Source organism: Ochotona princeps, chromosome X, assembly GCF_030435755.1.
Source record: "Ochotona princeps isolate mOchPri1 chromosome X, mOchPri1.hap1, whole genome shotgun sequence".
Taxonomy (NCBI): Eukaryota; Metazoa; Chordata; class Mammalia; order Lagomorpha; family Ochotonidae; genus Ochotona; species Ochotona princeps.
Genome location: NC_080865.1, coordinates 66394535 through 66407768, shown reverse-complemented (window position 1 = coordinate 66407768; position 13234 = coordinate 66394535). Strand labels below are relative to the sequence as shown.

At 45.4% G+C, this 13234-nt stretch overlaps 1 protein-coding gene across 1 annotated transcript; it reads right to left on the bottom strand.

Annotated features, from left to right (window-relative positions):
* Positions 1 to 7124: 7124 nt before the first annotated feature.
* HNRNPH2 (heterogeneous nuclear ribonucleoprotein H2) lies at positions 7125 to 13139 on the bottom strand. Its single transcript, XM_004590138.4, has 2 exons — positions 12994 to 13139; positions 7125 to 9328 (listed from the first exon to the last, which is right to left on the bottom strand). The coding sequence occupies exon 2, from the start codon at positions 9273 to 9275 to the stop codon at positions 7926 to 7928; it is 1350 nt and encodes a 449-aa protein (XP_004590195.1). The 5' UTR covers positions 9276 to 9328; positions 12994 to 13139; the 3' UTR covers positions 7125 to 7925.
* Between the last annotated feature and the right edge of the window lie 95 nt (positions 13140 to 13234).

The window sequence follows — 13234 nt, the reverse complement described above, 5'->3', positions numbered from 1 at the left end:
ATCGTTCTCCACCAATCACTTCTCCCTGTGGGTCCACTTGGCGCTATCTGATAGGTCAGCAATTGCAGCGGGGGAATTAGCCCATCCCTGTGACTTCCTGTTTACCTGCTGGTGAGATCAGCTCCGCTTCCTGGCCCTGGGCCAGCCACCATCTTGCAACGGCCCCTCCCAGTCCCAGGAGTGGCTTTAGCACCCTACTCCCCACAGGCAGTTTTGAGGGCCCTCATATTTGCCTGAGAATAAGAGGTAGAGCCTAATTGGACAAGCAAAATTGAAAACCAGCACATGGGAAGTAATTTGAGAATCATCAAATTTTATCTGTGCATTTCTGATTAGTTACTCAAAAACATTTGGGGGAGACAAATCAGTGTGATCTAAAGAGTGGCAGCAGATTCAAGGGAGAGGTAGAACATTTTAAGGCAATGCTACTGGGCGTGTGCCAGGCTGAGCAAGGCTGCAGCATCTGTTGGTAAATGTTGAGCATTTCAGACTGGGCCACAGCACCCACTGGCACAAACAAGATCCAGTGCTGGGAGCAGGCCTAATAAGGGAACTTTAGGGATTCCCTTGCTGGTCCCAGCTTCCACTATTAAGCATGAAAGCTGGGACTTGGGCAAGTCAGTCTGGAGGTGGGCCAGGCTGGTTCTAGGTTGCTGCATCTACTGGCATGCACGAGAGCTAGAATGTATGCAGGCTACCCAGCCTATGGTGCAGTACCTGCTGACAAGTGCCAGTACTGAGTGTGAGTCATGTCACACTGGATCTACAGTACCCCATAACCTGTACAAAATCCAGGGCTGGGAATGGGAATGGTGAGGGAACTCTGGGCACTCCCATGTTGGACGGTATCTCCTGCAGGTAAGCATGAGAGCCAGGGATGGGGGCAGGCAAGGCTGGTCAAGGCAATAGCATCTGTCAATACACATGTAGGTCAGATCTGAAAGCCAGTCAGGCTGAGCTAAGTTATAGCTCCCATGCAACAGTTAGATGGGATGTGGAACAGACCAAGAAAGGCTGCAGCACATGACAACACATACAAAAATGGGTTGGAAGGGGAGCTTCATGAGAGTAATTTGGGGTGCCCCAACTAGACCATGGTGCCGGAGTCCAGCTCCGGCCCGGGGTTCAGAACTCGTGAAGTGTGCGTGGAGTTGGCGCAAAGAGAGAAAGAAAGAGACAGACCACTAGGATTCCATGATGATAGTGGACTATGCAATAATGCCGTCTGCTTTATTTAAGCAGAATCAGTCAAACTCTGGCTCAGACTTTCCATGTCATGGTCAAGTGGGTGTTTCTAAGGACAACCCTGCCACCTGCTTTACCCAAAAACAATAGAAGTTCCTGCTACAATTCTTATTCTACAACTTAATCTTGTATCACAAAGAAAAGGAGAACCTAAAGATTAAGGAAAGAATGAAACCCTAAATACAGGTCCCTTGGTTAGCATAAGGTGAATGGGGAAAGCCAAGACAGTAGGAATAATAGAAGGCCCTTTTGTAAGACATTATTATTGACATTAACCTCCAAGCTCACATTGTGTAAAAAGCCAGTCTCACAGTAGCAAAAATGCCTGGACAGATTAGAATTCTTCCACAGGGTGGTCCGGTATCCATGCAAAGAAAGGTGGAGCTGCATCCAGGTGGCTGTAGATTTCCCCCGGGCCCTGCCTCAGCGGGAAGTTCCTTGTGGCCCTGCCAGCAATGGAACAATGTCTTCACACCCTCGTGTCCCCCACATCCACTGCACGGACCCCAACACCATGGCACATACTGGTGTGCATGAAGACTAGACTGGTGGCCCACTGGGCTGGGTTAGGCCACAGCACACACCAGTTTGCATGAGAGATGAAGCTGGGGGCAGAAACGAGTAGGCAGCTACATCTACCAGGTATGTGCATTGGCTGATGAAAGTGATGGACCACAACTGATGCTGCACTGGCTGTTACACAGAAGAGTCAAGCCTGAGGTCACCCCAGGTGGCATTTCTTGGGGGACTTCGCAACCAGATGGCTGGAATCAAACCCCAGACACAGGGAAAAACACTACGTATGTGTTCTAATCTTGGAATAAGTGTGTTGGGAGTGGGCCTCCTTAGTTACTGATGCCTGTGCAGTGGACAGCATGCACAGATGCACATGGGGGACATGACAGCTAGCTCATTTAGAGCAGCAGAGGATGCTGAGTGCCTCATCAGAGCATGAAAAGTGGAACAGGTTGGACCACTCTCCTGGTTAAGCTTTGCAACATGTTCCTGGGCCTGTGAATGCACTGAGGTGGACTCTGTCAGCCCGCAGACCTTGGAAAGATTTTCTCAACCCTGGAACAACAAAGCCAATGATGATGTCTCAGAACTGTCAAAACCACTCAGGTAACACCCTCAGTCTTCCCCACATGGGGGCCTCTAAGGCATCATTAAATGACTGTACCCCATGATGTAGTTTGACAGCAAGGCATAGCCCCTTTGCCCCTGCTGACAGAGAAAAAAATTTGAAACATTTGTCCCACCCACCTTCCTCCATACCTTGACCCCTCCCCACCCTGATCAGAGACCCAGAAGGGCATGCATCTCTCTCAACTGTATAAACAATATTAAAATAAAATAGGGTCTGGCAAGATGGTCTAGCAGCTTAAGTCCTCACCTTGAATGGGACGGGATTCCATATGGGCACCGGTTCTAATCCCGGCAGCTCCACTTCCCATACAGCCCCCTGCTTGTGGCCTGGTAAAGCAGTCGAGGATGGCCCAAAGCCTTGGGACTCTGCACCCATGTGGGAGACCCGAAAGAGCTCTGAGCTCCTGGCTTCGAATCAGTGCAGCACTGGCCATTGCGGTCACTTGGGAAGTGAATCACCGGACGGAAGATCTTCCTCTCTGTCTCTCCTCCTTTCTGTAAATCTGACTTTGCAAGAAAAATAAATAAATTAAATAAATTAATGAAGAGGGAAAAGAATATGAATTGAGAAATAAACAAAAAGGGCCTCATATTTTCAAACTTTTAAAAATTCCAATATCGTGTTATGACAGTCACTTAGCTGTTTATCCTTAATCCAGTTGACAAAAGGAGTTCCCAGAACAGAAGAAATTAGATTAATCACAAGACATAAAAGTTAAAACAACATTCAACTGAAAATAAACATGTATTTAGTGCCTACTGTGTGCCAGGCAAGGAGCTATAAATAGCGAAAAGCGGGTGCTGCTAGCTTCTCCTGGCTCTCCATGGATTGGTGGTTAGATGCCTCATCTAGGCAGAGAACGTGCTGGCAATGCTGAGCACCGAGGGACCAGCACAGGGCTACCCCTTAAGTGAGGCACCCAGCAATACCAGGTGCAATGGAGACTCAGGGGCTTTTCTCCTGTGAGAAGTTTCGTTCTGGAAACAGAACAGAAAGCGCTTCCACCTACCCCTCCCTCACAGCCACCAGATGGAAAGGAAAAGAGCGAGAGGGCCCTGGAGCGAGAGGACAGGGCTGGAAGGGGGAGGGGCACATTCCAGAAGCCCTGCCTTGGTTGGCCACATCTGTGCTGCTCCTGCCCCTCCTGGTGTGGTACTGGTGGGTCTCCCTGGGCCGCTGCCAGTCGCCATTCTCGCTGAGCTGACCACGCCCCCTCGGCGGCCACCACAGCACCCACCCCCCCCCCACCCGCCGCCGCCATTTCCCTGTAGCCGTTTGGTCCCTTTCCCAGAGCCTTAAGAGGCTGTGGGGAGGGGCTCGATTTGAAGGGCTCTGGAAGGTGGGAGACAAGGAGGAGGGACCGCTTCTTCCCAAAACTCTCTGTCCTGCCTTCTTGAGCCCCGTAACTCAACCTTTGGCCAGCCTCCTTCAGAGGAAGCCATAGGGAAAGGGGACTGCAGGCCACAGAGAGAGAGGGAGAGCAGTCCCTGCCACCCTCGCCGCCACGCAGGTCTAAGGGGTACCCGTTCCCTGATTGGTCTTGGACCAATCAAGCGGTGACCTTTTGTTCCAGCCTCCAGCATCTTCTTTGGTTTGACACAAAGCTGGTTCCTGTGCTCTATAGTCTCAGTTTCCTCGTTTCTAAAGTGAGGATGGCAGTGAGTTCACAGATATCCTGAGTAAAAAGAAAACTGGCCCTGTGCCAAGGAGCAGTAAGAGGGAGGCAAGCAGGGTGGAGAGAAAAAGCTTGGAAAAGGCTGCTAGCAATGTCCAGCAGATATCCCAACAAGCATACTGGGGAAGACAGAGTGTTAGACTCAAATGATTTCTGAATACTTTGCGTGGATTTTAAGAAACTGTCACTTAGGATCCATCTCTTCTCTCAGAAGCCCAGCCTCTTGTCTCAGAGGGCCACAACCCTGTAAGCTCGGTACACCTGCCTGTGCTCTATACTGCTGAAGAGGGAGAGAGTGGAGAGGGCTATAGAGGGGGATTAGCCATATACAGACTCCAGGTACACGTGCACCTAACTCTTTTACCAACCCATTGAAATCCTGCAAGGCAACAACCAAGTGTATGCATTTGCATTCTCAAAACTGACTGCAGTCTGCGGGTCACACTGCAAAAGGGCTCCTGTGACTCTCCCAGCTGATAACAGGCCCATATTTGGCCCTTGGCAGCCATCTGTTCTACCAGAGTCCCTGAGGCACATCTCAGGAAAACCTTGCTTTGCTGAGTGTACGTAAGGAGTGCTACAGGAATTGGCAGGGCACCTTTGTGGCAATGAACTGAGGCAGAGGCCAAGGTGATGCACCACACTTGCTCATGGAAGGTTCTCCTGTGCTTGCCCTCCTCTGGGGTGGACGGATGCATGCACAAAGCGAGGGGCAAGATGCATGAACCAGGAGTCCTCTGCCATAGAACCTCCCTGAGCACTGCTCAGACAGCTTCCTGCTCACTACTCCACCCACCCCCTCCAAGATGCCTGAGGACATCTTGATCATCTGCCTCCTAACAGGTTTCCAGCTGCAGCTGACGCTCCTGGCCTTCACAAGCGTTTAAAATGTTCCATTGGAATACAAGCTACATGTGATCATCTCCATACACACTATTTCACCTCCCATGAGGATGCTCAGTGCCCAACACATCTCCATCCAGCCAGATCTTACAGTTCTGTCTGAGTCATAGCGGTCATCAACAATTCCTCCTCTTGATCAGGTCTCCACACCCTCACACCAATACCAGATGCTCCTGAACTTGGACAGAATCACACTCTGAGCATCACTGGGTGAGCCATCACTACAAACCCATACAGCCATGACTTTGTGTCTGCAAGCATTTCTTTCCGATGCTGTCAAACAGCTCTTGCACAGTCTAAACGGGATACCCTGCCTCAGGAGTTCGAGGGTTTGAGTGGGCTGCTCACCCCATCTCCCAGGACGCCCTCTTAGGCAGTTAGTGTCAGATTACTGGGGTTGAGATGGTGCTTGTGTGCACGTGTGCATTTGTGCTGCTGCTGTGGCAGGTCCTACTGTCCCTTTGCATACTCCAGTGCTGACCATGACCTCCAGGTTGTCACTCCTTTGATTTTCTTGCAACCATGGCCTTTACAAGTGAAAGAAATGAACAGTGACCCGCTTCCTTGAGCTCTTCAGCAAGTCTGTCATCAAGCTGAAACGAGAGACTCTTGGGCTCCAGGATTTCATTCCTTTGACTCTGCAGAGCCCATCTTAGTTTTCGTACACAACCTAGTACAGCCAACACCTATGAACAACACCAGGCCTCACCTTACCCTTTCCTGGGATTTGATGACATCTAGTGGCTAACTCAAGAATCTTCACCCCTTCTTTGAGAAACTTCTGGAAAATAAACTGAGCAGCAGCAGAAAGCAGAAAAATCTACTTGTTTACTCTAAGAAAGACTTAAGGCCTCAGAAGTGCAACTGAATAACTGGCTCAATAGACTTAAGAATCAAAACGGATTTCCTGTTCTCCTGGCACTGTAACAGAAATAAGCGGACTCTGCAATCCCCCACTGCATCTTCAATTTGAATGATTTTCTTGAAATCATGCTTGATGAAAAGCTTCTCCGAATAAAATGGAGTTAGGTAACATCAATTAGGTATTCGCCTATCAGGCGATTTCTCTAAGCTCCCATAGTCTCAACAGCCCAATGCAGTTCCAGGGTGGCCAAGAGATTTGCAGAGTTCAGGTAACCTGTGAAGGTCAAAAGTTAGGATTCTTGATAACCAATGTAATAGATAGAATTGTAAGATACTGCCAGATGGAGATGCCACAGGTACTCAGAAGCCTCAAGGAAGTGCAAGAGTTTATATCTAATTATTTGTGATTTGCATCTTATAGGAAATTTATTGTATTGGGATCAAAGCAGAAGCAATCAAGAATTAATCATAAGAGAAACTGCTCCTATAGGTTGCTATTTCAGGGTTCAGTGGACCTCTGGAATCTCAAAGTTGGTCTCTAGAGCAATAGCTGCTGCAACACCACTCAGCAAGTGTCAAGTCAGAAACCTCCAGGTTGGGATTTAACGTTTTCAGAAGGTGCTACAAGTGATGCTGACACACTTAAGCTGGAGAACCACTGATACGAAACAAGTCTGGGAGGCCCTGAAAAACTTCAAAAGATAGGAGGTTTACAGGTTCTATACAGGTTCCTTAAAGAGGACTTAATTCTATAACATAGACCTCCTTCTTTTTCAGCATACTAATGTTAATAAGATCTAGTACGTGGTTAAAATTACTTACTTGCATGCTTCTGGGTTTTGGAAAACATTGCCTGGGATAAACTACAAACTCTACAATGTAGGTCAGTAGTCCTAGGGACACCGGTAACAAGTGTAAAAGCAAACAGGAACATAGACACTCTTAATACTAATGAATGGAATGCAACTTAAAATAGCGATCTGACATCATTTTTCAACCAACAAAAGGAACAAGGAAGAATACTGTGCACTCTTTAAGGCGGCTGTGGGAGAAAGCGCAGAAACACACACTCCTGGTGGAAAAACAAAGTACCACAGCATTAAAAATGTTATCTTTGACTCAGCAAATCCACTTCTAAGAATATATCTTAGAAATAATTAATGATACACACAATGATGTATATATGAAGATGCTAATGTATTATTTATAATTGAAAACCTTAAATTTTAATACCAGAGGATCGTAAATTGATGTGCCACATGGAACCAAATAAAGTCAAGCTGCACAAGATTATTTTTCCAGTTTTTAAAAGGAAAATTTATTTAACAAGTTTCACTTAGTACAATACATCTAAATGGAAATCACAATACAAGAAAAGATTTAAATCAAAGCCTCAGAATCTCATACAAACAACACGACCAAACTCCTAAGGTATTGGTATTACATCTCAAAATTGTCCCAGATCTTAAAAAAAAAAAGTGTACACTCACGTGCCTTACAGGATATTAAACCAAAAAGCTAGAATTAACAAACATGCCAATGTTTTCACTTTGAATCGTAGACATAGCTCCTATATTTGAGTTTTACAGAAAAGCATGTTTCTCAACATGCATCTGAAGTTTTCAATGTATTGTGGTATAAGAGCAACATTTAACATATGCGAAACTGCTGTAACCTAAATATGCTTCCTGCTTTAGATACACTCCTACAACATAACTAACTTGAGGAAAGCTGAAAATTGTTTGAACAGTTATGGTCAATACTGAACTTTGTTATTACGTCCTAGCTGAAGGTTTCATTGTTTAAAATGACTGAGCATAAAGTTTTAAAACAATCTTGACTTTCACTTTACAGTAAGCAGGAGTCACAAGCCTGTAATGCAAAACTGTTAAACTTAATCTTTGTTTTCTTAAAAAAGAAGAAAGATAAAAAGAAAAAAAGGAAACTGACCAAAAGTGGTCAGCATCAACTGTATTTCCCATTTGAGCCAATCATACTGGATACACTAAACATCCCTCCCACACTATTCCACTCCCATAAATGCACAGCTTTTATTTCTGTAGTAGTAGCTGTTAAATGCTTCCTCTCTACCTAAGCAAGGTTTGACTGATAGTCACTGGAGTTTTCCTGCAGAACTTGATCATATCCACTCATGCTGCTCTGACCGCCATAACCGCCTCCATAACCGCCACTCAGCTGCTGGCTAGCGGGACCCCCGTAACTGGACTGGTTGGATAAGCCCATTCCTCCCATCATTTGGCTACCATAAGCACCACCACTTGCCCCCGCTGTAGAATTCAGGAAGAGTTCTACATAGCTATGATCATAGGCTCCCCCACTTGTTCCTGCAGTAGAATTCAAGAAGAGCTCCACATATCTGTGTTGCATATTAGCTTTATCTTTTGCCATGGCTGCCACTGCATCTTCATGAGTAGCAAATTCAACATCCGCCTCACCAGTAACCCTGCCATCCGGTCCAATTTCAATATGGACTCTCATGGGATTAAGAGGTGAGAAAAAATTATAAATATCATTCTCAGTGGCTCTGTAAGGCAACCCCCTCATGTGCACACAGTGCCCTGTGGTGCTCTGGAAACTGGACCCACCATCTCCATATCTATGATCAGACATTCCTGAGAAACAGTAATTGAGGTCTCTCCCAAATCTATCAGACCCAAAACCATACCCATCATTATAACCACCATAGTCATCATAACCTCCATAGCCTCCACCATAGGCACCCCGCCTCATTCTTTCAAACCCAGCTCCTCTGCCAAGGCTATTATATCCCCTGCCTGCCCCTGGCCTGTCATAGGGACCTGGCCGCTGCATGGCCATGAGCTTCCGAGGGGGATCATAATGGGTTCGGACTTCAGCTCGGCTACTCTTGAAGATTTCAATGTACCTGTGTCCTATTCTTTCCTTGTGTTTCTTTAAGGCTTTTTCAGCTATCTCCTGTGAGGCAAACTGCACAAATGCCTCCCCTGTGCTCCGCCCCTGAAAGTCCACCGGCAGTGTCATCCCATTTGGCACAATTTCCAACCCTGAAAAGAACTGAACAATCTCTTCCTTGCTACAGCCAAATGGGAGTCCTCTAAGCCGGACGAAGCCATCGTTGGCAGTATCAGGACTATTCGGACCTGTATGCTTCAACACCCAATCCATTTCAACACTGTTGGACTTGAACACTTCAACATATCTGTGTCCCATGGTTTCTCTGTCCTTCTTCAAAGCCAGTTTCACTTCGTCTTCGGATTCGAGTTCAACAAATGCTTCTCCACTTGGTCTGCCTTCTCTGGTGTAGATGAAACGAATACCTGATGTGCCGTTCTGGATTTTGCAATCAGAGAAGAAGCGCATAACTTCATCAGCTGAGCAGGACCAGGGTAGGCCCCTGACCTTCACCACGAACCCCTCCCTGCCTTCCGTGCTCAGCATCATGGTGACTGTTGGGCTCTTGGTGGCAAGCCTGGCTCAATGTAATTTCAGTGTGGCTGGAAAATAAATTGGAAGACTACTGTCATGGAAAAATGCTCACAATATAGTAAAACAATAGACTATTGACCATTAACATGAAAATCAACAATACTGACAGCATTTTAAAGGACATTTATATAGAGTCCAGCATGGTAGCCTAATAGCTAAATCCTTGCCTTGCAACCGTCAGGATCCCATATGGGCACTGGTTTGTATTACGGTTGCTCCGCTTCCCATCCTGCTTCCTGCTTGTGGCCTGGGAAAGCAGTCGAGGACAGCCCAAAGCCTTGGGACACTGCACCCACAAGGGAGACCTGGAAGAGGCTTCAGGCTCCTGCTTCACATCAGCTCAGCTCTGGCCACTTGGAGAGTGAACCAGCAGATGGAAGATCTTTCTCTTTCTATCTCTTCTTCTCTGTAAATCTGACTTAAAAAAAAAACTAGAAAATATATGAACAAAACTGCTATTAAAGAAAGGACATCTGTATAAACAAACAAACAAAGACTACACCCAATGGTTAGTCTATTCACACATTCAACAATTACCTGCTGGGTTCTGGGTACTATTAATGGTGACTATTATGGGTGGGAGGATTGGATATTTTTTATTTCAGGGGTCATTTTTCTCCCTTGGACATTTCTGTATGGTCTCAATTTTCTGCACTGACCATTTACTGACATCAAAAACAGAAAATAAAAAAGACTTGAAAACACTTTAAAGAATTGGAGGGAGATGTCCACAAATAAAAGCTGGCTATGTCTGCTTACATAAAAACGAAAAAAAAAAAAGTTTTTCATTAGGACAAAAGATTAAACAGAATGAAAACACAAACAAAACACAACTGATACCTGCAGCAAATCCACTAATATTCCTGCCACAAGAACTCGCATAACTTACCCTGCGAAGTATCAAGGGCCGAGAAACAAATGGACATCATTGGCATGCTAGCATTTATTTTATCAACATTTTGTTACTGTTCCTGCTAGGTCTAGTACTTGGATATGGCATACAAGAATCGATCCAACTCAGAGCAGGCCTATGGTCCTATGGAGCACTGTATGTCTTCCTATTAAAAGTGCAAGTACACATTATATCTGTTTTCAGTACCCAGTGCAGGGGATAAAGGAGAGACTACTTGGTGGATTTTCCTCAGAGGCAGAGCAGTTAAAAAGACTAATCCCTTAAGGGATCCATAAACCAATTTTTAAAAATTCTGACTGAGCATAAAATAGGACGGAGCAAAACAAGAAATAAGGCTGGCAAGGTAGGAATCAGATCCTGAAGGCCTTATTCGATATACAAATGCTAAGGGCTTTTTACAGGTCTTTCCGGGGGAGTGAGGGAGTGACGTCACCATAACCCTTCCAGACAGATCACCGTGGCAACAGTATGGCACTCAATCAGAAGGGGGCTGAGGTGAAGCAGGCGAGATTAGTTCGAATGCTCTCTTGGAGCGATGTTCCAGGATTCACTAATGCAACAGCAGCAAAAGGGGGAAGTAAGATGTGTTCTACACGTACGAAAAAGTGGAATTTGTGGGACTTTCTAACACATTAAACAGGGAATTCTGTTTAGTTGTAAGAAGACACAGGAAGGAGGGTGCCTGGGAAATGTTTAAACATCATTCACCATCAGAAATTCAAGCTAAAACCAGAACAACCAACCTTTTTCATCCACCAAGAGAGTAGAAATTAGATAGTGATAGCACACTATCCAGGGCTCAGACTACCAGGAGGGAAAACTGCTACACCGTTTCTGGAAAGCAAATCTCCCAATAAAACCTACTTCCAGTTATGTGCCCTAAACAGATGATCTGAAATCCAAAGATTTACAAAAATATATTCACTGAAATGCATTTTACTAAAAACAACAGTATTACACGTGTAATTAAAAACTTCTAAAAACATGTAATAACATAAGAAATGCCTTATTCTACAATCTTTGAATACTGCCAAGATTACAGCTACATCATAATCTCAACAATGCAAAATAAGCACGCATTCATACGTCCCGTGACCCTGCTAGAATTCCTTCCAGGAATCTGCTCAACGGAGAACTTAAAACAAGTCACTGAAGAACCGGCAGAAAATAGCAATCTAAACAGTGTTCAATGGGGGGGGGGAGGCTGAATGAACTGTATTTCTTCTTTAACATAGAATGCTATGCAGATCTTCAAAAAAATCTGCCCTGACCCAGAAAGATCTACGAAATGAAAGAAGTTACAGAGCATGATCCTACTTATATTAAATGTAAACATGAGAGTATACGGATACACACAAGCATAACACAACACCCAGAAGAATGTAACACAAACTCGTTTTTCAGAACTGCAGGGTTGAGCAAATGAAGTAGCGTTTTTGCCTTTTATCATACAAACCTCCGTACAGTTTTAGCTATTTAAAGTCACTGTGTAGGCATTTTTAAAAATTTATAAAAAGATATATATATATGCATGGGCAATGTGAGATGTTAATACTGGTTACTGTGACAGGTTTATTGCTTTTAGCATTTTTATTTTTATTTTTAAATTTCTGTACATTTCTAATTTTCTAGAGAAAAACGATTTAGTTCAGCTAAAAGTAACCAAAACAAAAGAAAACGTTCGCTTCTCTGGGGCTTGGTATAACAAATTTCTTACACGTTATAATTTTGCAGGTAGATGGCTTATCTGAAACAGCCTGGGAACACTGGCTTCTTGGAAAGTACAAGGTGTAACAGCTACCACAGAACTACAGTCAGGATTCGCCTCAGTGACACTAATTGCTTATTACGTGGCTGCATCGGTAGTGATAACAGTCTTCCTATACAGCATCCTAAGGTCCTAGGGACTGGCTTTTTGCCCGTCTTATCCTTGAGATGGTCTGTCCCATTTACCATTCCTGCAGCACTCCACAGCTTAACATCCCCCCTGGATTGTGGTAGGGAGGTTCTGCTTTATTTCTACAACTCCTGGGAAAGCCACCAGAAAGGCCTTTGCGTGCTGCCTAAAGTAGGACTCAAGATTCCGTTTGTGTATTTAATGTATGCTATACACATACTTAAGGTGATTAAAAAAAAAAAAACAGCGACATAAGATTGAGCAGTTACCTCCGGGTGGTGAATTACGTGCATTTTTAAAACTTGAAAAGTATACTGTTATTTTTAAATGTTCAAAATTGAACGTGTGGATTGTATTTATAAGCAAAAAAATAAACGGTGTTCCAATACTTAATTCCGGAGAAGCACTCATTGGGCGCCTCTGCCATGCACGCAGCATTTGCCTAGATGTGACTCTACAGACAGAATTTACTTGGGGCCTTCGCCCCGACACAATCAGGCACTGGAGACCGAATGCTTGGATGGATGAACCCGGACCCAGATTACAGCTCTCAACATCTTTTTCCTAACTCAGGGCCGCGGTTTTCAAACGTTTTTCACCTTATGGTCCCTCTCAGGGCTTCCTCGAAACCGGCCCGGACGCAGAAATACACAAAAACACATACAGTCACAGTCGTCCACCATTTCCCCAACAGGCGCAGCAAAGGCGGCTTCCCGGCACTGAGATGGGGGGGGGAGGGGGTTAGGAGGAGTGGGGGAGGGGAAAAACCAAACGAAAACGGCAGAGGCGGTTCGCGGAACCCGCTCCGGACTTCATCATCACCACCACCTCCCCGGCTCCCCAGCTGCCACCTACACACCAACCTCTAACGATATCGGGCAATTTTCTTTCTTCTTCCCTCACACAGCTATAGCGACGAGGATAGACGACGACCAGAACTACTTCTGCTCACGTAAGCGAGTGGTCACGTGAGCACCTACGTCATGTGAGATCTCGGTCACGTGAGCAACTCGGCTCAAACCCGGGCCGCTGCGCACTGCCTGCTGGTCTGGCGGTAGGGCGGGCCAATATTAAGAAAGGAAGAGTATGATTGGTTACAGATAC

Coding starts and splice junctions, on each gene's coding strand:
- HNRNPH2 (XM_004590138.4), bottom strand. CDS start 9,275: ATGATGCTGAGCACGGAAGGCAGGGAGGGGTTCGTGGTGAAGGTCAGG.